Consider the following 27,296-nt stretch of genomic DNA (forward strand, 5'->3'; position numbering starts at 1 on the left):
TAACCCTTCCAAAGAGTAAAAAACATAATAGTTTCTCCACTACCCAATCAAGTACCGATCAAGCGATCAATGAAGCATGCACAGATAAACTTTTACCTGTGACATGCCTGGGGCTAATTTCCACTACTGGACACCGTTTTATGGCTCTTTAGCCTGTGTATTGCTGTCAAATCAAGCCGGTTGTGCTGGTGTATAAATTTGTTAATTGAGGGGCCCATAGTAATAAAAATCGTAACTAGCCAGCCAGCTGGGGGGGCTTGCTTTTAATACTGTAATATACTAAATTTCTTTAACAACTGTTTCTCTGACAGCGCCGACCAGTCATAATCGGAAATCGATTGTTGGTTGTACTCATGTAGATGTAGATGTAGATATAGACTCTTCCACGCGTTAAATACTACATATTAACTGATCAGTGAAACAGACTAGATGTAGATACTGTAATGAGGCTACTGAAATAGCTTTCATCAAGTTTGCAAGCGCTTATCTTGCTAATTTACAAGCGTCTAGAATTGTTTTGATGATCAGTCATTTTCGCAAACATTTTCTGATTTATGTCGATCTAATTAATTTATTATGGAATAAAACTAAAATTGCATTAACTGCATTTAAAATATGATGACCATTGAACAAGAACTGCAAGAAAATTCTGAAAAACCATCATGGTGGACGCCACTTTGTGAAGCTATAAAAGAGGGTATGTCACTAAATTTTGCATGCTGTGTGAAAACAAGGGTATCAAGTGAACTCGTCCCCCAGACAACTCGTCCCCCAGTCAACTCGTTCCTAATTTGGTCATTTCGTCCCCTAAAACTGGTCATTTCGTCCCCCTCATGGTAAAATTTGGTCAACTGGGGGGCCCCTTTTGGTAATTTTGTCCCCCTAAATAATTATATATGAGGTATTTTCGCTTTTTTATCATATCTTTGACTTTGAAAATTGGTATTTAAAACCATCGTGAGTTTTGAAGTAGTTTTATTGGATATGGTTAACCTTAGTCCAAATAATTGTACTCGAGAGTTGAATATCGTTATATTATTTTGACTTGTCGATATCCGCCTCCGAGAACAAACCAGAAAAGGTGAAGAATGTGGTAGCACTGTCCTCTTCTTTGCGTAAGTAACACCCAATGGAATCCGTTGGGTGGGAATTATGTTATAATAATGCAACGGATAAAAAAAAAGAAATACATACATAGAAAGCCTGTAATTTTTCCTTTTCAATGATGTATATATTACCGAGATTTCTTGAGAAAAATTCAAACTATGGCAGTTAAAAAAATGCCAAGGTTTAACACGAGTGTACTACATATTGGAAAATGGCCGATCACCGGTAAACACATTACTACACGAAGCGTTTTCATTGGTCACGCCTCCGACCGCCATTACATGAAGACGATTGAAACGTTAGAGGTTTAATTTTTTTACAACAGAAATTCTTGATAAATATGTCCTGTTCTTATGTTTTTTATTTACTATTTATGATTTAAAACAACAGGTAAGCAGTTAGGGCTAAAGAAAAATCGTGACTACTGATAAATCGTAATTTCAATTGACCACAGTTTCCACCACAGTTTTGATTGTTTCTGGTTGAGACCTCTAGGTAGACAACGTAAAATATCAAAATATAAAATCGGTCTGCCCGAGGTCTCATTATTTAGACTATGGTTAACCTTAGATAATAAGGTTGGATAAAATAATATAAGAAATATACTGACAATATAAGATGATTAACTGAAATAACATAAAAAAAAAATAAATTCAATGCCTTTAGTAATAAAAATATAATGTAATAATTAACTTTTTTTAAAAATCATAGTAAGAAAAGAGAGTTGGAGCAATAAACCCTTATCCCTGGTCATAATAAAAGAAAGTTTTAATTAGAAGTCAATGTTGGCAAAAAGCTGGTCAATATGAGTATTGGTTAAAACAAGTCAATACTTGTCAATACCGGTCAATACTGGTCGATTCAATACTTTGGTCACTCTTGGGTGGTCAATACTGGTTTATTCAACACTTTTACATATTGCACATTCACAGATTAGAACAAGCTGTAACTTACAGTAATGTAAAAATTATAAAGCAGCCTGAATAATATTAAATTTTGTTTCTTTAATAGTACAGTGGATTAGTGGTCAATACTGGTCGATTCAGTTTTAGTCCTTGGCAATGTGTCCTGGTCAGGCTCAGTTCTGGACAATATACTTAGACTGGTCAGTGGTCAATACTAGTTAATTAAATGCTTTTATAACCTTAAAGTATAGCCTTTATTTTGAATTAATTTAAAAAAATTATTACTATAAATACACTCATTGAAATGGCAGTATTGGTGAGTGGTCAATTCAAATTTTGGTTCTACACAGTATCCCTGATCAACACATATATTGGTCAATACTGGTCATTTGAATACATAATTATGTACTTTGATTAAATAACTATTTTTTTTAGATAAAGTTACCATGTTCAAGCACCTCATTAATACAGTAACTGTTGGATTATTGATCATCACAGCTAATTAGTAACTAGATGACAGGCCTGAAACATATAATCTGTTGTATGTGTAGGTTACTAACCGAGTAGGAGGTGTTCATGAAATAAAAATACCAGCGCTCGAGGTGTTACCGTACGAGAGCGGGTATTTTCATTTCATGAACACCGATCTAAGAGGTAAGTAACTGACTTACACAACGTCATTTTAATTTGTTAGTTTTTATTTATTGATTAATTTATTTATTCATTTATTTATAAGTCTTTCCTTCTCCCAGTCAGAAAATAAATGATATTGGGAATTACTTTAACTTCAGCAGGTAAATTGAAATACGTAAAATGGTATTAAAAAAGTTTATGAAAGTTCTGCTTATTCGCCAATGTAAATGCATTTTTGTTCACCAATTATTTGTTGGGAGTTTTTTTTATCTTTTAAAGAGAATTCCTATAGTTTTTTTCCTTTCATAGAATTTTTTTTAATTCACATAATTATATGATAGGAAAATTTGTGCTGAAAACAATGAACAAATAAAAATAATAGGTCACCAGGCTTGTTTTTGTGGAAAATTGTTTTGAACACACCCACTGTTGCTGAAACTGCCAGCGATTTTTCAACATTTTCATAATTTTCTGCTTTTTTATAAATACCAACCAAAATATACATCCAGGCAGCACAATACGTTTTTTTTCTTTTTACAGATTTTATTATATGCTTATTTGATATTATAGTCGTATTTGTAATACTCTTTCCTTATAATAATGGGTACAAATGGAAAAAAAATATTGTTTCATATTTACTTTTGTGAACTTTTTTCAATGAAAAGTACCCATAGTGAAGATTTTTTCTATTAATTTTGAAAAAACTCTTTCATAGAATTTTTTCTTTTTCTTCTTGTGTATAGATAATTGTATTGTGAGCACAAAAATACCTAAAAATGTATGGGTCACCAGGCTAAATTTTATGTTAAGACCGCTAGAATACAACACCTGTTCGGACGGAAATGGCGCGAACCTGGCCAAATTGATTGCATGTATGTATGCTTAAAGTTAAAAAAAGTTTTAAAAATTCTTAATTCTTTCTATAATTGAATACTAAATAATCTGAAAGGTGACATTGTCTTATCAGTACTAAGTCAATTATCTTGCATTATATGAACAACACTGTCTTTGTACGAAAATGCGATGTTAAAACACAACCACAAAAAATAGCAAGATTCCTGTCAGGCATGAAACTTGACAATACAACATAAACCAGTATCAACATTTGATTACTGATATAACTTATCAAAAATGTTATTTCATTTAAAATTCCTCATATTTAAGATTGTCTGTAACATGTTTCAACAAATGTTGACTTCAGTTCAGTTTTCCATAGAAAGTGTCGGCTGCGCAGAAAGATGCGCATAAAAAACTATAGGAATTCCCTTTATTGTACAACTTCACATTTCGGTTGCATGTTTATAAAACATTTTTCATGATAAACTTAGTTTCGGACTCTGCATTTACGGTTTCGTCGTGGTCGGGGTCTTTATCATCATCATCATCATCATCTAACAACAATAATTAAAATGATTATCTTCTTCTTCTACTCCTCCCTGTTAGGTACAGAGCCGTGAGTGTATCTTGTAGATGAAAACATGACGATCGTAATTCAAAGGTCAAAATATACAATATTTAAAAAAGAAGTATACATTTGCAAATGCTACTTGACGCAGGTATTGTCTATTTTCAGTAAGTATTGACCTGGCACTTATTAATCTTCACCAGTATTTTCGGGGATTTCCATTATTTTACGAAATATTTGTATCCTAAAATAACCAATATAAATAACCAATGACACGGTGGCATAGTGGTAGCTGTCTGACTGCCACGCACGATACCACGAGTTCAAAATCACCTTAGACCATTTTTTTAATTCAATGTAATGTTGTTATTGATGTTACTTTTACTCTTACAATATCTGTGTAACATATTCCACGAAATCTGATTGTTTTCTCTTGTAGATCTAGTATTCATTTTCAGAAAACGCTGGTGAGAAATACATTGTCTTTTTATCTAAGATATTTTTAAATATGTTTTATTCAATATTTTCCATAACGTTTATAGACCATAAGGTTTGATCAGATAAATATGGCAATATTTCTACCGATAAAATTTGGGGGGAAATGGTCAGTACGCAGAAGTTGAACCAAAAATGCAGTTTAGCAGCTAAACGTTTTGTCGGCACAGCTATTTACACATGTGACATTGTGAAAATTATAAAGAAATATATACGCAATATTAATATCGCTATTGAACTTCAGACACCGAGAATTAATTTACGGAAAATATACGGAATATTCTTGAGTGTCAGGTCAATACTTACGGACAATAACATGGCATTAAATAAACATTACAGTTTGAACTCATCTAACATTCTTTTCACGTGCTCAGGTATGGTATGATACCTGTGCACGAGCACAGGTATGGTATGATACTTGTGCACATGCGCAGGTATGGTATGTAGGTATTCATTTTGGTTATTAACCCGCAGAGAACAATAGAACTGTTGTGTAAATTGAAAGACATGGTGTCAATTAGGCAATGTGACACTTGCTATCAAAACACAATTAAACCACTTCAATAAAAGGGTCCAGTTGTAGGCAGCAATTTTTCATTGAATTAAATACCAGTAAAAATAATTAGAGTTATCACTAAGTCTTGTGAATCAAACACTTAAATGCTACAATTTATGAAATACTTTCTACAAATGAAGTTCAGTTAAAAATAAGCAGTCTAATGACCAGTATCAACCAATGCTGAAAAATTTACCACTTCTGACTAATTTGGGAGTATTAATTTGGCTGCTTGAATTAAATATAATGCATGCAAACACCTTCATCAAGCCCCAAATGCTCTTAACAGTCATTATTTTAATTGTTCATAAAGTCTGCAAAATATCTTAACAGTCAGTATTGACTAATTGACCAGTATTGATCAATCGACCAGTATTGACCACTTCAGGGAGTATTGACCGGGGCGGTTTTTAACTGGTTAAAACCGGGGGCGGTTTTAACCGCCCAACATTGTTAGAAGTACAATTTAAAAAAACAAAACAAAAAAAAACTGATATCTCACATATATGTATTACTAAAGATGACCAACATGCTTTATATTCATTTTTTTCCCGTTAAAATAAAAAAAGTCAGGGGACGGGGTTCTAAAAAATGAACACCGAAAATTTAATTAGCGGACAGTCGAAGAAATTTTTTCGCAAAATTGAAGGCTTTAAGGGCGTTTTTCGGTGTGCAGATTGTGCATGAGGGTGATATAACAGTGGAAGATACGTATTACGTCGGACATTTATATGACATTTAGTGAACTGTGCTATTAACAGTGGCTGATTTGAGTGGCCGCGTGGGCGGTGGTGACTTTCAATTCTCCCTGGTAAATTATCCGCAAATCAAAGCAAAGGTGTTAGCGGCTACCATTGTGTGTGAAAAGTGTCAAATCATATTAACTCTTGTATGGTCTATATTATCAGATTGTAATGATGAGATCTGGATCTGAAGATGGAAATTCTGCTGAAGCTGAGGAATATGTGGAATCAATAATGGGGTCCCAAAGAATTATACAAGTGAACACTCCGGCAAGGAGTGGGCGTAAGCGACACCTGTCATTACCCTTGTCTAGTGAAGCTAATGTTAAAAAGGCTAAAAACGGGGATTGTGAGTCAGACGGTGAAGGTGAAGGGAATTCAGTAAATGCAAGGAGGGTTCTGAATATGGATGGGCAATCCTCAGCCCCGAAAAACATTATAGTATCCCAAGCAGATGTGCATGTTGATGCAAACCCATCCATTGAACATTTGATAATGAAATTGTCTTCGGACGTCCACATGATGTATGCGGCGCTTAGTGAACGCATTGATAAAATGGAGTCTGGACTCGAACAGAAAATTGCAAGTAAAGTTTCACAAATTTTAGACAAGAGGGTAAACACTGAACTTAGTCGAATACGCAAAGACATTGATGCAAGGATGGATGATTTTAAAGAGGCGATGAAAGCTGAGTTCACTGCTGAAATGGAGGAGGTTAACAGTAAACTGTCGTCTTTACCAAGTGTTAACACTCATTATCAACAAGACATTGAGTTAAATATAGTAGTCCGTAATCTGCTACAATCAGAGAATGAGGATACTACCAAAAAAGTAGAAAAGCTGTTTAAGGACGGTCTTAACTTAAGGAACATTTCAGTGGTAGGGGCGGAGCGTAAATCAAGTTTGAATAATAAGCCTGGAGTTGTTGTGGCTTCTTTGAAATCGTTGGAAGACAAAAAAAAGATTATGTTAGCTAAGAAAAAGTTGAAAGACAGTAGGCAATACTCGTCAGTGTATATAAACAATGATAAATCCAAAAGTGACAGATTAATGGAGAACAACTTTCGTGCTGTTCTGGAAGCAATTAAACATAAAAACTCAAATATAACCCTACAAGGTGGTAGAGTTGTACGACTTGACCAGCAAAGTAGGGGTACATCTAGGGATTCATCGTTTCAACAGGGAGACTCTAATAGTGAGGATTCTCGATCTCGAAATAGAAACAATAATGACCGGCGTTCTGAATCTCAACCGCAAAATACAAGGAGTGATTCCAAAAACAACTCGTGGCATTATAACAAACCATCCAGAAACGGATATCGGCATTCAGCGCGCAATCGCAGATAATTGACATCCGGGTTTTGGAATGTAAGAGGATGGAGTAGTAATAAACAGACTGATAATTATAATTTGAGGGCTAATTGTGTTTTAAATTATGATTTTGATATCATTGGTATAGCCGAAACTCATCTCCAAAATGGTGCTTCAATTGAACTTCAAGGATACAAGTGGTTTGGTCAAAATAGGAAAAACATTCATAGAAAAGCAAAGACTGGTTCTGGGGGAATTGGATTTCTTATTAAAAATTGTGTTTTAGATGAATTTGATGTTATGGTTTTAAATGATGATTGTGAAGGCATTTTATGGTTGAAATTAAGTCATAAATTTGATAATTTTTCTGTGCTACCATGCGTTTGTTATTTGCCGCCGGAAAATTCTTCACGCTTTTTTGATGTGAATGTCTTTTTTGATAATTTGTTAGCACATTTCTATGAGTACCAGAATTTAGGTCTTGTTTACTTCTGTGGAGATTTTAATAGTAGGTGCGGAGATCAGGACGATTTTATAGTAGGTGTCGATAATATTAGTAAAAGAGATGTAAAAGACTTCAAAACAAATTTTTATGGTGAATTATTCATAGAATTTTTGATAAATACCAATTTGTGTATGCTTAATGGTAGGAGTGATTATAACGACTTCACTTCCATTTCCACAAAAGGTATGTCTGTCGTGGATTACTGTGTTGTAGGGCATAACTATTTGTCTATGTTTAGAAATTTTAAAGTTATTCGTACATTGGAAGCAATAAGTAATTGTGGGGATACATGTAATTTCACTGCTGCTGGGATACCAGATCATTCTATTTTGGTATGGGATATTGATTACAGTTGTTATGTAAAATGTATAACCACTAAGGTTGAAGGTGATACTATTGATTATTATGATAGATTTGATCTACAAAAGGTGCCAGAGCAGTTTTTATCAGATGATGTGAGTGTTGATAAGTTAAATAATGCCATAAACAAGTTAGAACAAGGATTACAAAGCCAGAAAGATATTGATTGCATATATGATGAGTGGTGTAATATTGTTAAAGGCTCTATGTATGAAAAGTTACCTTTTAAGAAAATTCCTACTGGGGTAAATAATAAAAGGCGCAGACCAGGGAAAGCATGGTGGACTCCTTACCTCTCTGAGTTATGGTCTCAGTTATGTATTGCTGAAAGAAATTATTTAAAATGTAACTTAGTAAGTGAGAAAAATAGGCTAAAGGTATCTTATGTAAATGCACGGAAGGTTTTTGATAAAAATGTACAGAAGGCCAAAAGAAGGTATTGGTTTTTGGCACAAAAAGAATTGATCGAAGAATGTAATATCGACCAGTCAAGATTCTGGAAGTCCATAGGTAAAATCGGAGTTAATAACAATAACTCAAATTGTATTCCAATGGAAGTTGTAAACACTGATGGTTCGACCACTTCTGATACTACATTGGTCCTAAATAGGTGGAAGGCTGATTTTAGTAACCTTTTTAATGTTAATTCCGACCGGGATAATGATGAAAGTATAGGGGTAGATAATGAAGAGTCAGTTTTGTATGCAAATTCTTCTAATGAAGAAATCTCTATTCATGAAGTTAAACATGCCATTGATAGTGCCAAAAGTGGAAAAGCTGTAGGTTTCGATGGAATACCTGCTGAAGTTCTTAAGAATGATGCAATTACCATATTTCTTCATGCTATTTTTAATGTTTGTTTTAGCAAAGGTATTACGCCAACTATTTGGGGAAAATGTATTATCAAACCAATACCTAAGTCATCCAGCAATGATCCTAGAGATCCGTTATCTTACAGGGGCATTGCACTGGCACCAGCTATGTATAAAATGTACTGCTTTATAATTAATCATAGACTGTCCAAATGGGCAGAGGATAATGATAAGATTGCGGAAGAGCAAAACGGTTTTAGAAAGAAAAGAAGCACTATTGATCAAATCGCTTCTTTAACTAATATAATCGAAACCAGAAAAAAAACAGAAACTGTCTACATTTTGTGCATTTATTGACTTCCGAAAGGCGTACGACAGTGTCAATAGGGCAAAATTATGGACTAAATTGAGTCAGTTAGGGGTTAATGGTAAACTGCTGACAGCAATTAAATCGCTTTATTCTTCCGTGTCTTCTTGTGTCCGTGTCAACAATTTGCATACCGATTGGTTTAATGTTAACTGCGGTTTGAGACAGGGATGTATTCTTTCCCCGCTATTGTTTAATTTATATATAAATGATCTTGTCGTGTATTTGAAGTCTTTTGAAATTGGAATTAACTGTGATAATGAAAAAGTGTGTATATTAATGTATGCTGATGACATTGTTCTTATCACAGAAAATGAAAATGATCTGCAAATTTTATTACAAGCAGTTAATGACTGGTGTAATACATCGGACATAAAAATTAATGCAAGTAAAAGTAGTGTTGTACACTTTAGGAGACCTTGTTCTCAAAAAACAGATGTTTTATTTCATTGTGGAGAGGAAATGATACATGTTACGGATAAGTACTGTTATCTTGGACTGTTGTTAAATGAACATCTAGATTATGATGTCACGGTTAAGGCAGTAGCAAAAAGTGCCAGTAGGGCCCTAGGATTACTTATTGCTAAATGTAAAGTAGCCGGAGGCTTTCCATATGATGTGTATACAAAACTATTTGACACACTAGTCTGGCCGGTAATTAGTTACGGGGCTAGTATTTGGGGTTTCAAGCCATTTTCATGCATCGAGGCTGTCCAGAATAGGGCTATGAGATTTTTCCTTGGTGTAGGTAAATACACCCCAAATACAGTCTTGATGGGTAAAATGGGCTGGAAACCGGTTTATGTTCGACAAATAAGTTGTACTAGTAATTTCTATGTCAGACTTTCAACAACTAATGAGTTCAGGTTAAATAAGCGTATAGCACTGTGGGCTGAATCTAAGGCAAGTTCCTCATGTAAAAATTGGTTTTATACTGTTTGTAACCAATACAGAAAAGTGATTCCTAGTTTTTCTGGTGGTATTACTCAACCAATGTCAAAGCAATTTGTGTCAGACATACAGACGGGTTTATTTAATAGTTATAAGGGAGAATGGAGAACTAAACTGAACAGCAATATTGGTCCGTCCCGTAATGGCAGGAATAAGCTTCGAACCTACTGTTCGTTTAAAAGAGAATTTCAAACAGAAGAGTACTGTAAATTAATTCTCCCTTTACAACATAGAGCTGCGTTCAGTAAATTTAGATGTGGTGTGGCACCTTTGCGGATTGAAACAGGCCGATATGAAAATATCCCAGTGAATGACCGTTTGTGCCCATTTTGCAACGAGGTTGAGAAGGAGGTTCATGTATTAACAAGTTGTAAACTATATGAGGACTTGCATTTTGAGCTATTTAATAAAGCTAGGGAGGTTGTTAGCACCTTTGATACTCTTTCGGCTGAAGACAAAATGATTGTTATTTTATCTAATGTTAATATGGTTAGGTATTCTGCCAAAACCTGTTTTAATATACTGCAACGCAGAAACCTTTTTATTTTTAAGTAATGTATTATATACTTCTTTTTAGTTACCCTGTCATAACTACACCAAAAAAAAGATAAATGTTAATCTTTTTTCATTAGTTTAGGGGGAGTTAAGTATCTTAGTGTCTCTAACTTTGGTTTTATATGGTTCTTATGTTCTCTTTTATTGATTCCAAGTTTAAATGAGTTGTAGTCAGAGGTTTTAACCTTGGATTAACAGAAGTATATGGTTAATGCTGTTAATAAGATAAGGGTTAGTGACTAAAATGTATTTTAGCATTTTAAATATTACTTTACCTCATTCATTTCAGAGATAATACTTTATTGTACGTATATACTATGCATACACCCACACTATATCACAACACCACCACAATACATCATACCATGCTACACTAAATCCACAACACACACACCATACCGCACACACACCACACTACTCCACAATACATCACACCGCAATACATAACACTATACTATACTACATCCACAACACACACACACCATACCACACACACACACCACCACCACCACCACCACACCACACCACAATACATCGCATCACACCACACTACATCCACAACACACAAACACCATACCACACCACAATACATCACACCATACCACACTTATACAACATACATGCACACACAAACACACATACAGGGACATGAAACACTCTCAGTCTTACATCATAAAATATATTATTTGCCAAAGGTTTTTTTTTTATAGTAGTTTTACTGTGATTTATCAATACTTTTATTTAAACATAGAACGTGTGTAACATTGTATGGTATGAGACATATGTAGTCTCTTGTAATTCTATATAGAATGGCCATTTACCTGTATGATATGTGTTATTTTATATTTGTATGTTTGTATAAAATGTAAATGGATGAGACTATAATAAATGATCTAATCTAATCTACAATTAGCCTATATCTTTATATACGAATTGTGTTAAAGGTTATTTAATCACATCAAAAGTCGTTGATTGGGCTGATTGGAAGGTGTTAATGGTATTGAATTGCATGAGAAGTTGTTGATTGACTAATGAAATGTGTTAATAGTTGATTGGATTGAGGATATTATTTGTTATAGAAATGTTTAACCTTATTCAAGTGTTTGAAAACAAGCAGCATCAAATACAAACATTAAAAAGCAATCATGTTGTAGCAGACTTATAAAAAACAAAAACAAAACAACAGAAAATTCTCTTCGAAGCAAAACAGTTCTTAAAACAAACGAAAACTTATGTATATATTTAGCATTAAATATACTTATTTGAAAAAAAAACGACTTAATTTGTCTTAGTTTGATTTTTTTTCAAAAATACGTTTTAAATGGGGGGGCCGAAAAAAGGGGACGAAATGACCACCGTAGATACCCATGTATAATGCGCACCCGTGTATAATGCGCAGCCCCGATTTTGCCCCAAAATCCTGGGAAAAAAACATTTTTGGTCAATTTTGAGGTGGATGGAGAACGAAAGTAGAGTTTACATCGACACCGGTAATAAATTTTATCTCCACGGCGGAGAGCAGCATCGGTCTCGCAGTACTATCGATTTTTGTTTTCTCGGAAATAAAACCAATAAAATATTGTTTTTTTTGTTGTTTTACCTTTTTAAAAAAATTGTCTATAACTGTGTATTATGCGCACCCACGATTCGGGGGTGGTCCCAGGGGTAAAAAAAATGCGCATTATACATGGGTATCTACGGCAATTTGAAATCGCCGAGGGGGACGAAATGACCAAATCGGGGACGACTTGACTGGGGGATGAGTTGACTAGGGGACGACTTGACTGTAAATCAAAGCAAGAGCTGTCACTATTAGTGACAAATGCCCTCGAGCATTTATGCCAAGTAATTTTAATATTCCTTCATTAGTGGCATAGATGTGGACCGGACAAGAAACAGACCCGGTTAACCTTTGACTTCAAAGTCTGACCTTGACCTTAGAGCTAGGGGTCTGGATCTTGCGTATGACATGTAGTCTCATTATGGGGCACATTTATGCCAAGTAATTTCAAAATCCCTTGATGAATGGCAGAGTAATGATTATGAAACAGACTAGTCAAAATAATACGACTTTCAGATTGTTTTTAGCTCACCTGTCACATAGTGACAAGGTGAGCTTTTGTGATCACCCTTCGTCCGTCGTCAGTCCGTGTGTCCGTCAACAATTTCTTGTCTGCACGATAGTGGTTTCATTTATGATTTTATTTTAACCAAACTTGCACACAACTTGTATCACCATAAGATCTCGGCTCCTTTCTTGAACTGGCCAGATCCCGTTATGGGTTCCAGCGTTATGGCCCCTGAAAGGGCCAAAATCAGCTACTTCGACCTTGTCTGCACAATAGCAGCTTTATTTATAATTCGATTTTTACCAAACTGGCACACAACTTGTATCACCATAAGATCTTGTTTCCTTTTTTAAATTGGCCAGATTCCATTATAGGTTCCAGAGTTATGGCCCCTGAAAGGGCCAAAATTAGCTATTTTCACCTTGCCTGTACAGTAGCAGCTTCATTTATGATTTTATTTTAACCAAACTTGCACACAACTTGTATCACTATAAGATCTTGGTTCCTTTCTTGAACTGGCAAGATTTCATTTTGGGGTCCGGAGTTACAGCCCCTGAAAGGGTCAGAATTAGCTATTTTGACATTGTCTGCACAATAGCAGCGTCATTTATGATTTGAATTTAATCAAACTTGCACAAAACTTGTGTTGCCATAAGATCTCAGTTCCTTTGTTGAACTGGCCAGATCCCTAAATGGGTTCCAGAGTAGTGGCCCCTGAAAAACCCAGAATTAGCTATTTTGACCTTATCTGCACAATACAGCTTCATTTATGATTTGGTTTAACCAAACTTGCACACAACTTGTATCACCACAAGATCTTGGTTCCTTTCTTGAACTGGCCAGATTCCATCATGGGTTCCAGAGTTATGGCCTCTTAAATGTCTAAAATTGGCTATTTCGGCTTTTGCAGCCATATAGAGACTTCATTTATGGTTTTATTTGATACAAACTTCTACTATCTTCAGCAACAATAAATCTTGGATTCCATGATAAATCAGATCCAATCGTAGGTTCCAGAGTTATTTTTTATCTGATTACCTCCCCTGATTGTAATCAAAATGGATTTATATCAGTAAGTACTTATAGGACTTATTTGAAATTTCATTATTGTCATTAGTTGGACTGAGACAATGAGGGTAGATAACTGTGGACTGATTTTATGTCAAATTATTATTATTATTATTATTATTATTATTATTATATACCTCATTTATATAGCACTCTTTTCATATAAAAATACGTTCAAAAGTGCTTTACATAAAAAACATTTATATAATGTTCAATAAAAAATGGGAATTGAACTATTATAAAAGAAATTAAAATTACATTACGGTAATAAGATACCAAGCATTTTAAATTGGAAGGTAGGCAGATCAAAACATGAAACAAAAATACAATATCATAAAACATTAACTGACTTATCAAAGACACAGGTCAGAGCAGAATAGAACAGAAGATATCTTACATTTTGAACAGACAGAATTAAACGGTATGATGTCTGCGAAATGCATCACAGCATGCAAACCGTCCCGGATGATTGGGTCAATCCCTACCTAAACGGTCCGGAGAACATCCATGATACATCCCACAGAAAAAAACACCGCCAACATTATTCTGTCACACTGGAGTTCTTAATTAAAGTAATTAATTGGCCGACAAAGTACCTACATTATAAGTCCGGTAATCAGTGAGGTGTTAGTTGCCAAAGAATTGTATGAAATAATGCGTCTTTAGCGCTTTTCTGAAACTTTGCACGGTCTTGCACTCTCTTATGCCAGATGGGAGGGCATTCCATAACCTCGCAGCAGCTGTCTGAAAGCTCCTGTCACCAAATCGTATTGTTCGACATTTGGGCACCACTAGTTTTAATGCATTATTCTGCGATCTCAGATTTCTGGATGGTGTATATATTTCTAGCATGTTCGCTACATAGGCTGGTGATTGATCTTTGAGTGCCTTATATGTATGTGTTATAATTTTGTATTCTACCCTACATTGCATAGGAAGCCAATGAAGTTCACGCAGAACAGGCGTTATATGGTCGTATCTGGATGTTCTGGTTACGATTCTAGCTGCCGTGTTTTGGACATATTGCAGTTTGTTCATTGACCGTTTTGGAATTCCATATAGAAGAGAGTTGCAATAATCCAAACGTGATGTAACAAGAGAGTTGATTAGAGATTTGGTTGCGTTTGCGGTTATATATTGTCTGATGTGACTAATTTGCCGCAACTGTGCATAGGAATTCCTACACACACTATTCACATGTTGCTCCATCCTCATGTTCGAATCCAGGAAAGCACCGAGGTTCCTGACACTGCCTGATTGTTTGATTTCAGAGCCGTCCACTTTCACAGATATGTTTGAAACAGATTGTGTCTTGTGTTCAGATGAAAATATGATTAATTCTGTTTTTTCAGCATTGAGTTTCAACATGTTAGTATTCATCCAACTTACTATATCCTTTAAACAACTTTCAACGCGATGAATGGTCTCTTCAATAGACATTTTATTTATTGGTTTGAAGGATTGATATAACTGCGAATCGTCCGCATAGAAATGATTGTTCAGTCCGTGCTTTCTGCAGATAGCTCCGACTGGTTTTGTGTACATTGTGTAGTTCTTTGGCCCCAGGACAGACCCTTGGGGTACACTGTACTTCATTAGCACTGGTTGTGATAGCTCGCCATCTATGCATACGGTCTGGTAGCGGTCACTAAGGTATGACCTCATCCATGCGAGTGGCTTGCCTGTAACACCAAAGTGACGTTCAAGGCGATGAATCAACGTCCCGTGGTCAATAGTGTCAAATGCTGCAGAGAGATCAAGCAACACAAGAATAGTCACATTGTTCTTATCCAACGATTGAAGAATGTCATTTTGAACTTTTAATAGGGCGGTTTCGGTTGAGTGGAATTTTTATAAGCAGATTGATTAACTTCATGAAGTTCGTTGTTCCTCAGATGATTTTCAATTCGAACATCTACCACTTTTTCTAAGATTTTAGACAGAAACGCAAGTTTGACACAGGTCTATAGTTTTTTAGGACATTAGAATCTAGGCTTGGCTTTTTTAGAAGAGGTCTTATTCGTGAATGTTTGAACGCTTTGGGCACATACGCAGCATCTAGAGATGCATTCATAATTGTTGTTATCACTGGTGTTAGTTCGTCAAGACATTCTTTTAATAACCATGTTGGGATAGGATCTAGTTCGCATGATTTGTTCGCTGACTTTTTGATAATTGATTTCACTTCGTCTTCTGAGGCTTGAGTAAACTCTACATAATTGACACCTGTGTATTCAGTTTCTATGTCATCTAAATCAGATACAGATTGTGTTTGCGATGCTATATCGTTTCTGATTGTTTCGATCTTTCCAATAAAGAAGTCACTGAAATCTTGTGCGAGATGCTGTGGAGATGATTGTGATGGTAAAATCACCTGATTTGTATCGCCAAGAAGATTTTTGGTAATCTTTGATAAACTCTTATGATCACTGCCACATGAGTCAAATTACCTCCCTTTATTTCAAATTTAAAATGGTTATATCTTTGTTACTAATGAAGATACTGATCTGAAATTTATGTCAACAGATTTATTTGGCAGATCCTTCTTTTGTTCAGTTACAGTAATTTTCTTTTTGATTACTACCCTTTTATGTTACTATAAATAGCTTATTTTTAGTAACCTTTTTATTGTTGGCGGTAGGAAAATACCGAGACTACTTTTCTGCTGTACAACATAGAGGGTACCTCCAATTTTTAGGTGTATTTTGACATATCTGTACCTTGTTAGAATTTTTTTTCTCTTTGGTTAAATTTCTTTCCTTTGTTGTTCCTGTCCTTTGGACTTAGATATTTTTTCTTAGGACTTCTTGTCCTCAAGTGCAATGATAACAGGTGAGCGATATAGGGCCATCATGGCCCTCTTGTATATTGACTGGCACCAAAATAATGGAGAATGAATCACAGTACACAGTGATGTAAAGTTATTGGTTTTATCACTTGCGCATATTGTCTGTATACAGGGTAAACATTAATCGTGTAAGTACATACATAAGTTTAAATCACCAGAAAATTTGTAATTTTACAGGGCACTTGTTTGGCCGTTTTTCGGGCCAAATATGGGCCCCTTCCCCTCATAAAAGAATATGTTTTTATCCCCTTTCTTCGAAGAAAATTCCCCTGATAATAGGTTGTTTTGACACAACTAGTCTGAACTCTCTTTCAAGTTATAGTGCCTCTAAGGAAGGTTACTGCTGCAATATAGTTACATTGATAATTAGTAAGAAATGATTGAAAACAGTATTAATTAATAAGTGTGAAATGTAGTATCTTATATATGGCTAAAAACTTCCCCTTTTTGTCTTAAAACGACGAAAAATTCCCCTTCTTGAAGGTATGTCCCCAAAATTTGTCTAGTGCCCTGTTTTGGATATTTCTTGATAATGTTTACATAAATGAATGAGGAATGAATTCCCTTTTGATACATGTAAGATTTATTTGAATTTATGGCCAATTTATGAAATAATCAGCATTTAAACCTATAGCATGTAAAGCATCGGCAGTGCTTCAACTACTTTGGTCTTTCGAGTGTTTGAGTGGGGATATTGCCCATATGAAAAAATTATCTCAATATTTCCTAGGATCGCGTCAAATTAGTTGGACTATGAAACGGACATGAAACAGACCCAGTTAACCTTTGACATCTAAGTCTGACCTTGACATTTGAGCTAGTGTAGAGTAGGGTATAGTATAAGGGTTCACTTACACTTCCTTGCTATTGTGCTAGCTTTTATAGCGGCCTGGTAGAGTGTCCGCCTTAGGTGTGAGAGGTCAGGCTTGAAGTATTTTCAGCCTGTTACACTAGAGGTCTGGGTCTTGCACTTCACACATCATCTCATTATAGTAAACATTTATACCAAGTTATTTTAAAATCCCTTCATGGATGGCAGAGTTATGGACCAGACACAAACAGACCCTGTTAACCTTTGACCTCCAAGTGTGACCTTGACCTTGGAGCTAGGGGTGTGGGTCTTGTGCATGACACGTCTCATTATGATGAACATTTATGCCAAGATGTTTCAAAATCCCTTTATGGATAGCAGAGTTAAAGCGCTGACAAGAATTTGCTCAGACAGATGGACAGTGGGATTTTAATATGTGCCCACCTTTGGGGGCCATATTGCATAAAAACTGTAAATCGTTAATGTAGATGAAAATGATCAGGTCTAGGATTTTGTAGATTTTACAGACATTCTGTAAGTATACGGATTATCCATACATTTAAAGATTTTTCAGTCTATAAGTCTATAGACTGGATATATGGTATCTGTTATCATTACAAGTTAAAGTAAAAATGCAGGTTTAAACTTCAAGGCCTAGCCAGAACTAGGTATGTAACAGCAATATTATTCTCCTAAGGTGACCCTCTACTAAACTCATTTAAACCGTTTTGATTTGTTAAAGAAACATGGCTGGCTTAAGTGTCCTCTATATGGCTATGTGGAAAATTTCAAAATGTCTCCTCTAAAATTGCTTGCTTGAATTAAAGAAACAAATTTCACACAACTGTTCTTTCAGTGAGCCTTTATCAAATTCTTGCAAGCTCCTGCCCATGTTACCCACACTCCCAACAATTTTTTTTTTTTTACTTTTAGTTTTTTTGTGTTTCTTGATATTGTCTCAGTATCACATCACAATTGCCCTCCCCCTTCTCCCTGCCCACATAATCCCCCACCCCACCCACCGAAACGGGAAATACAATGTTGTTTTACTATTTGTTGATCTTGTTTCTTAGTATCCTGTGCCATCATTTCCCTCTCTTCCCTTCTCCCTTCCCCCCTGCCCTTATTTACTTAGTAGGAAATTATAAGAAAACACTGGCTGAGCCGCTCTTCTTCAAAATAATTTCACAAATATTTTCCTTCAGTGACCCCCTGTAAGGTGAGCTATCTAGGACCATCATGCCCCTCTTCATTAATATTACTACATTGGTTTTTCTACAAATAAATCTACTCATATTCATAAGCATCTTGAAATGTCAGCCACTCTAGTCTTTATACATTTGTATTTCTCTACTGATTTAATACATGTCATATTGGCCTGCCAAATAATAAACAGTGTTGTTGTTTTTTTTTTCAGAAGTAAACTGACTGTTTATGTCCCTTTTTCATGTTTTTACAACAAATATTTCTGAGTGTACATAGAATTGTTTTGCATATCAGACTTGATAGTGATTAAAGATAACTTTTGTTTTCATTTTTCAGGTACTCTTGTAAATGTTAAAAAGATACTGCAGAAGTATCAGTTTCCTGACTTGAAAATTATAGGAGAAACAGTATTGTCAGAAAGTCCTCTACATCTGGCTGTAATTGATGTAAGTATTGTCAGAAAGTCCTCTTAGACTATATCTTGCTGTAATTGATGTAAGTATTGTCAGAAAGTCCTCTTAGACTACATCTTGCTGTAATTGATGTAAGTATTGTCAGAAAGTCCTCTACATCTGGCTGTAATTGATGTAAGTATTGTCAGAAAGTCCTCTTAGACTATATCTTGCTGTAATTGATGTAAGTATTGTCAGAAAGTCCTCTACATCTGGCTGTAATTGATGTAAGTATTGTCAGAAAGTCCTCTTAGACTATATCTTGCTGTAATTGATGTAAGTATTGTCAGAAAGTCCTCTTAGACTACATCTTGCTGTAATTGATGTAAGTGTTGTCAGAAAGTCCTCATAGACTACATCTTGCTGTAACTGATGTAAGTATTGTCAGAAAGTCCTCTTAGACTACATCTTGCTGTAATTGATACAAGTACTGTCAGAAAGTCCTCTACATGATTCTGTAGTTGATGTATTATCAGAACAAAAATTCAACATCCTCAACATTTTGCTGTAATTGATATAAGTATTGTCAGAAAGTCCTCTACATTTTGCTGTAATTAATATAAGTATTGTCAGAAAGTCCTCTACATGATTCTGTAGTTGATGTATTATCAGAACAAAAATTCAACATCCTCAACATTTTGCTGTAATTGATATAAGTATTGTCAGAAAGTCCTCTACATTTTGCTGTAATTAATATAAGTATTGTCAGAAAGTCCTCTACATCATGCTGTAGTTGATGTATTGCAAGAAAGAACAAGCCCTCTACATCATGCTGTAATTGATATAAGTATTGTCAGAAAGTCCTCTACATTTTGCTGTAGTTGATGTATTGCAAGGAAGAACAAGCCCTCTACATCTTGCCGTAATTGATGTAAGTATTGTCAGAAAATCCCCTACATCTAGTTCTCTGTATACCATTTTATTTTCCGTTACTTGTGCACTCAACTTGTACATTTCCATCCAGTTTAGATGAAATTTGGTATATATTCGAGTTCCCTGTCTGGGTTATTTTTTGAGTTATGTCCCCTTTTCTGGACTTAACCATATTACAGCTACATTTGTACTTTGTGTACTCAACTCTTCTTACAGTTTCTATCCAATTCAAATGAAACTTGGCATCCATCATTAACATGAAGTAGACATGCACAAATTACTGGGACCTTCATGTTTTATTTCTTTTTTAAGTTTTTCCCTATTCTGACTTTTTATTTTATTCTATCAAGCACTTTCATGAGGTATAATTATGTCAACCAATATTGACATCATTCGCGTTACTGGATATCCTTTTGTACTGTGATTACATTAATGCTGCCTATGTTTTGTAGGGTAGAGCTGATATAGTGGACTTACTACTGTCACATGGGATTGATGTCACAACAACAAATCTGTATGGTGAAACTCCCCTACATGTAGCCTGTAGAACAGGAAATACTGGTAATCAAGTTTTCATCATTTTGAAGATTTCTTTAATACAATGTTTTTAGATCATCCATCTGAATGTATTGGTAAATATGAAAATTAAATCAAAGGAAGAAAGCCATGATGGCCCTGTATAACTTACCTTATTCAGGTTTAACGCCAGATGACCTTGACCTTTAACCTACTGACCCTTAAACAACAGGAGAATCAGTGATTATATACTGACCGAAAGCTAGTAACCTAAGTGGCAAAATTTCAATTCTTATTGAGATTATCATTCTGATCATGTTTCATAAAGATCAGTTAGAAACTGTGACCTATAGATTGTTAACAAGGTTTTCTATTATTTACCGTGATGACCTAGTTTTGTTTTTTTACCACGTACGAAATACAAACATTCTGACAAACTTGTTTGAAAATCAGATAAAAAATGTAGCCACTAGAGTCTTAAACAAGGTTTTTCTATTATGTCCTTCTGAGAATGTTGTGTCGCACCTAGCTCCAAAAGTATTTGACGTAGAGTCACAAAACTTTACAGGAATGTTGGTCAGCATGTGTAGTTGTGCACCTGGGGTTTCGCATCCAGGTTCATCCAGTCATGTAGGAGTTATGGCCCCTGACTTAGTAAAAAATTGGTCATTTTAATGTTTTATAGTGTGTAGCTCCAAAAGTATTTGACCTAGATTCACCAAAGTTTACAGCATGTGCAGTTGTGCACCTGGGGTTTCACGTCCGGATTCATTCAGATTTGTAGGAGTTATGGCCCCTGACTTAGTTAAAAATTGGTCATTTTATTGTTGTGTTGCGCGTAGCTCCAAAAGTATTTGGCCTAGAGTCACCAAAGTTTACAGGAATGTTGGTCAGCATGTGCAGTTGTGCACCTGGGGTTTCGCATCCAGATTCATTCAGTATTGTAGGATTTATGGCCCCTGACCTAGGAAAAAATTTCATTTTAATGTCAGGTAGTGGGGACATCTGTGTCCCATGGACACATTTCTAGTTTTTACCAATGTTTATCGAATGTCACATTCTCACATGATTTTAATGATGCATACATTAAGACCAAATTTCATTTAGATTGGACCAAAATTTTAATCTCTAGAATGTTAACCGTAAAATTGTTGATGACAGACAATGTACACAGCCCCCCGTTAGCACATTATGGTTATGTGAGCTAACTGAAGTAAATATACGTAACATAAATTTTTTTATATTATGCATGTACATAAAATATTTAAAAAGTCATTAAGATGCATTCTTAACCAAGATGATTTCTTATTAAAAAGATATGTTTTATTTTAAGTCAGCAAGACATAAAACATAATTTTTTTTTTTTATCAAAATTTTGAATCATGGTTTTATCACATGGAGTTACAACATGTTTGTCTTTCTATATATTGCAGCTGTTGTAAAGAAACTGTTAGATGCAGGATCATTGTTAGAGTATAAAGACAGTGGAGAATGCACACCACTGTTTCATGCCATTTATGGTAATCGGCCAGCTGTGACTGAACTTCTGATAAAAGGTAAATAGGCATATTTTAACAGTAAAATGGAGTGAATTCAGTGGTCCTGTTGTAACACTGGCCAGACATGGGGCCGATTACTTTGAAAAATAATCGATTATTAATCAGTAACCCAAAGTAATCATGATTAATGATTATTTTTGAAAAGCACAGAATGAAACAGCCATATGACGTCCATTGAACCGTTTGCAAGCAATCATAACTGACTCTAGTGTCCAGTCCAAAATAAAGATGTCCCGTAATGCCTAAATAGCCTTTCATTTGGCAATTAGACCATAGATCAGTAGTCAAGCACACGCTTTGAGCAGTTTGTAGTTTGACTTCAGGTTAGCCTGAATTCAACGTTGTTTTAACATTCTCAGATATGAATGATTTACAGTGCTTGCACTCTGCTTTTATAGTTCCTTCGGCAGGTATATTATCCGGAAATTGGAAATGCTTCCTAGCAGCCATACTAACAAGTCTGAACTACTCTGGGAGCAAATTATTTTATAAATGGCACACATATATTTTCAAGCAAAAGAATAACACAGGACTAAACAATGTTGACATCTGAGGAAGATTAGTATACAAGAATGTACCTTGAATAGTGTTAACTAAACTTACCAAATCATATTCAAAAGCAAAGAGCAATTATGAAATTCAGTCTTTTTATATTTCTTGAATCAATAGGGTGTTTTTTCCCCATATTAACTTTACTAACTTTTAAATCTCCATACAAATAGGAGAGATAGTGTTTGTATACAAATCCGTTGTATATTCTATTTTTAGAACTGTTAAGACAAAGACCGGGTGGGCAGACGCCAAGTGTCCATGTTTTTTTGTTAACATTGATGTTTTTCTAACGGCTTAAACTTTCTTAAAACACAAATGATATCAATAATTTTTTGATCAATGGAAAGGATATAAAACAAGCAATTTATTGATAACTTTTAATTTTTATTTCCAAATAAAATCGATTAATTATGAACGCTTAACTTACAGTGCTTATTTCCAAAAGTTTGGAGCATCGCTACGCCGCTATTAAAATCATATGTCATTCAAAACGATTTTTCATTTTCAAAAGTTATTTGAATATAAAAATATGAAAAACTTATTGAATTTTTAAAATCCATAAATAAACAAAAAAGGTATTAGAAATTAAAAATTCCGATCCCATACACAAACGATGTAAAAATATTTGTTTTGCCCACCACCAGATAAACAGGTGTTGATGCTTGACGTCAGGGCATCTCTCCTATTATTGTACCTCCATACAAATTATTGTATGGTGATTTAAAACTGTGCCCTGAAGCAAAGTCTAGGCAGATGTATGAAATTGGGTAGACCTAAATTAGGTGATAATTGTCAATCAATATCCTGTAAATGTAATCTTCTAACCATACTTGTTAATTGCCACACATTTATGACATGTATGACCACAATGCTGTACATATAAGGTAATGATCAGCCTCATATATAAACAAGTAATCATATATAAATTGTAAAATAATCATGATTACAGCCTACTTTTCTTCATTAATCGATTAAATTATTACTCATTAATCAGAAAAAAGTATGATTAATGCTGATTAATGAAAAATATTAATCGATTATCAATCATTATGATTACTTTAATCGATTACCCCATGTCTGACACTGGCTAACTATGAGACCAGGGGTTCTTTTTATGCCCCCAGCATCTACTGATGCGGGAGCATATAGTGATTGCCCTGTCCGTTCGTTTGTTTGTTCGTCCGTCCGTACGAGGTTAACCAAATGGGACCGTTTCGTCTAGCATCAATACCCTTTACTAGAATGACTTGATACTAATGCAGATGTAACCTGTGACCATTCCTCATCTTCAGATATCACCTGACCTCAGTTTGATCTTGACCTCATTTTGGACTTAGGTTGCTTTATATGGGCCATCTCTTGGTTAACCAAATGGGACCGTTTCGTCTAGTATGAATACCCCTTACAAGAATGAATTGATACTAAAACAGATGTAAACTTTGACCATTCCTCATCTTCAAACATCACCTAACCTCAGTTTGACCTTGACCTTGACCTCGTTTTGGACTTAGGTGCAAAATCTATCGACATGGATGCCACTGGGGGCATCAAGCGTTTATTGAACACAGCTCCTTGTTTCACAAGTCTTGAAAGTAACAAGTCAAAAATGGTGATTTTGCTTCTTAAACAGGAAGCATTTTGTTACAGTAAGTTATAGTATCATTAAAGTTTCCTGTTTGGAATGTACAGAAAAAGCCTGTAGATTGTTTCCCCAATGGGATGTTTCTCAACTGACCAACGCCACTAATTTTACCAAACAGTGTTTTTTAGAAATGCAACTATGCATGTTGTTTACAGTGATGTTCAGGTGACTTTAAGATTGTGAGATCTGTATATCATATTGAATGCCTTATTAAATGAGCCGCGCCATGAGAAAACCAACATAGTGCGTTTGCGACCAGCATGGATCCAGACCAGCCTGTGCATCCGCGCAGTCTGATCAGGATCCATGCTGTTCGCTAACAGTTTTTAGCTCGACTATTCATAGAATAGTAGAGCTATTGGACTCGCCCATGCGTCGGCGTCCGCGTCGGCGTCCGCGTCCCGATTTGGTTAAGTTTTTGTATGTAAGCTGGTATCTCAGCAACCACTTGTGGGAATGGATTGAAACTTCACACACTTATTCACTGTGATACACTGACTTACATTGCACAGGTTCCATAACTCTGTTTTGCTTTTTTACAAAATTATGCCCTTTTTTGACTTAAAAATTTTTGGTTAAGGTTTTGTATGTAAGTTGGTATCTCAGTAACCACTTGTGGGAATGGATTGAAACTTCACACACTTATTTACTGTGATAAACTGACTTACATTGCACAGGTTCCATAACTCTATTTTGCTTTTTTACAAAATTATGCCCCTTTTTCGACTTAGAATTTTTTGGTTAAGGTTTTGTATGTAAGCTGGTATCTCAGTACTCACTAATAGGAATGGATTGAAACTTCACACACTTGTTCACTGTCATGATCTGACATGCACAAAGCAGGTCCCATAACTTTATTTTGCTTTTTTACAAAATTATGCCCCTTTTTCAGCATAGAAATTTTTGGTAAAGTTTTTGTATGTAAGCTGGTATCTCAGTATCCACTAATGGGAAAGGATTGAAACTTCACACACTAGTTCACTGTCATGATATGACATGCAGTGCAAAGGGTCAATAACTCAACTTTGCATTTTACAAAATTATGCCCCTTTTTGAACTTAGGAGTTTTTGGGTTAAATTCTTATATGTAAGCTGGTATCTCAGTACCCACTAATGGGAATGGATTGAAACTTCATACACTTGTCCACTGTCATGAGCTGATAAGCACTATGCAGGTTCCATAACCCTATTTTACTTTTTTACTAAATTATGCCCCTTTTTCGACCTTCTTATTCATTCAAGCGACAAGGCTGTTAAATAGTCGAGCGTTGCTGTCCTCCGACAGCTCTTGTTCTAATTACAATAGGCTTTGAAAGCGAACAGTATGGTTCCCGACCAGACTGTACGGATGCGCAGGCTGGTCTGGATCCATGCTGGTCGCAAAGCCACTATGTTGGTTTTCTCATGGCATGGCTCAAATTTTGTTTCAGTGGGTTCAGATCTGGATTCTTTAAACGAGGAGTTGATGTCCCCTCTAGATCATGCAGTTCTTTACAACCAGAGTGAGATCATTACATTACTATTGAAAGGTGGCTGTGCATTGGATAAAACAGTCGGGCAAGTGTATTACCCAGGACACTATTCAAACTCCATCTTGTTCTCGCTTTGGAGTAATGGTGATATTGCTAGTGTGAAAATTCTCCTTCAGGCTGGGTACCAACTGACTGCTTCTCATTTAACAACATTGTTCAGGGTCGCTCAGCAGCTTGAATGGGATGATTCCCTGCTTAAGGCTGCTGAATGCATGATTCGGGAACCAGCGACATTGAAAGACTGTTCCCGCATTGCAATAAGAAGACATTTAATGAGTATTAAGTATATTAAAAGAAAATCTGTTCAAAGAATGATTGAAAATCTACCTCTTCCAGACATACTGAGAGATTTTGTTAGTATGATGTGATACATATGCTGTAAGCGAATAACCCTTTAGAAAAATATTGAAAGTATAATGTATTCATTTAAATTCATGGCCATGAAATTTCATTATTTCAGCTAGAAGGGGTTTATTTCATGGAAGCACAAAGATTTCAAAATTAAAAGGTAAATTAAATGGGAATTTTATTGGTTGGGCAAAAAAGAGGCCACTGTGAATAATTGTACAAATTGTGTAATGAACTGATGTTTTAAACCACCAGGAATAATAATGATACATAGTTTGTTATGATCTGGGGATGTTTTATTCAGTGTATCAATGATTCATTATTATTCATAGTGGTTTAAAAGTTTTAAACCACTATGAATAATAATGATACACTGCATGTAGTTACCTGATGTTTTTATGCCCCCGAAGGGAGGCATATAGTTTTTGAACCGTCTGTCTGTCCGTCGGTCTGTCGGTCTGTCAGTCTGTCGGTCCGTCCGCAATTTTCGTGTCCGGTCCATATCTTTGTCATCGATGGATGGATTTTCAAATAACTTGGCATGAATGTGTACCACAGTAAGACGACGTGCAGTGCGCAAGACCCAGGTCCGTAGCTCAAAGGTCAAGGTCACACTTAGACGTTAAAGGATAGTGCATTGATGGGCGTGTCCGGTCCATATCTTTGTCATCGATGGATGGATTTTCAAATAACTTGGCATGAATGTGTATCACAGTAAGACGACGTGCAGTGCGCAAGACCAGGTCCGTAGCTCAAAGGTCAAGGTCACACTTAGACGTTAAAGGATAGTGCATTGATGGCGTGTCCGGTCCATATCTTTGTCATCGATGGATGGATTTTCAAATAACTTGGCATGAATGTGTACCACAGTAAGACGACGTGCAGTGCGCAAGACCCAGGTCCGTAGCTCAAAGGTCAAGGTCACACTTAGACGTTAAAGGATAGTGCATTGATGGGCGTGTCCGGTCCATATCTTTGTCATCGATGGATGGATTTTCAAATAACTTGGCATGAATGTGTACCACAGTAAGACGACGTGCAGTGCGCAAGACTCAGGTCCGTAGCTCAAAGGTCAAGGTCACACTTAGACGTTAAAGATCATTTTCTATGATATG

General features: G+C 35.5%; 1 protein-coding gene across 1 annotated transcript; it reads left to right on the forward strand.

Annotated features, from left to right (window-relative positions):
• Positions 1 to 477: 477 nt before the first annotated feature.
• Positions 478 to 27,271, forward strand: LOC123528890 (ankyrin repeat and protein kinase domain-containing protein 1-like). Its single transcript, XM_053521918.1, has 5 exons — positions 478 to 697; positions 19,044 to 19,153; positions 20,485 to 20,593; positions 21,982 to 22,104; positions 25,732 to 27,271. The coding sequence occupies exons 1-5, from the start codon at positions 616 to 618 to the stop codon at positions 26,199 to 26,201; spliced, it is 894 nt and encodes a 297-aa protein (XP_053377893.1). The 5' UTR covers positions 478 to 615; the 3' UTR covers positions 26,202 to 27,271.
• Positions 27,272 to 27,296: the final 25 nt, after the last annotated feature.

This window comes from Mercenaria mercenaria, chromosome 13 (assembly GCF_021730395.1).
Source record: "Mercenaria mercenaria strain notata chromosome 13, MADL_Memer_1, whole genome shotgun sequence".
Taxonomy (NCBI): Eukaryota; Metazoa; Mollusca; class Bivalvia; order Venerida; family Veneridae; genus Mercenaria; species Mercenaria mercenaria.

Bases quoted from the DNA above. Each gene is read 5' to 3' on its own strand.
- LOC123528890 (XM_053521918.1), top strand. From the start codon at position 616: ATGATGACCATTGAACAAGAACTGCAAGAAAATTCTGAAAAACCATCA. The intron at 19,154-20,484 runs GTAAGTATTGTC...TATGTTTTGTAG, and splicing joins TACATCTGGCTGTAATTGAT to GGTAGAGCTGATATAGTGGA. The intron at 22,105-25,731 runs GTAAATAGGCAT...ATTTTGTTTCAG, and splicing joins GACTGAACTTCTGATAAAAG to TGGGTTCAGATCTGGATTCT.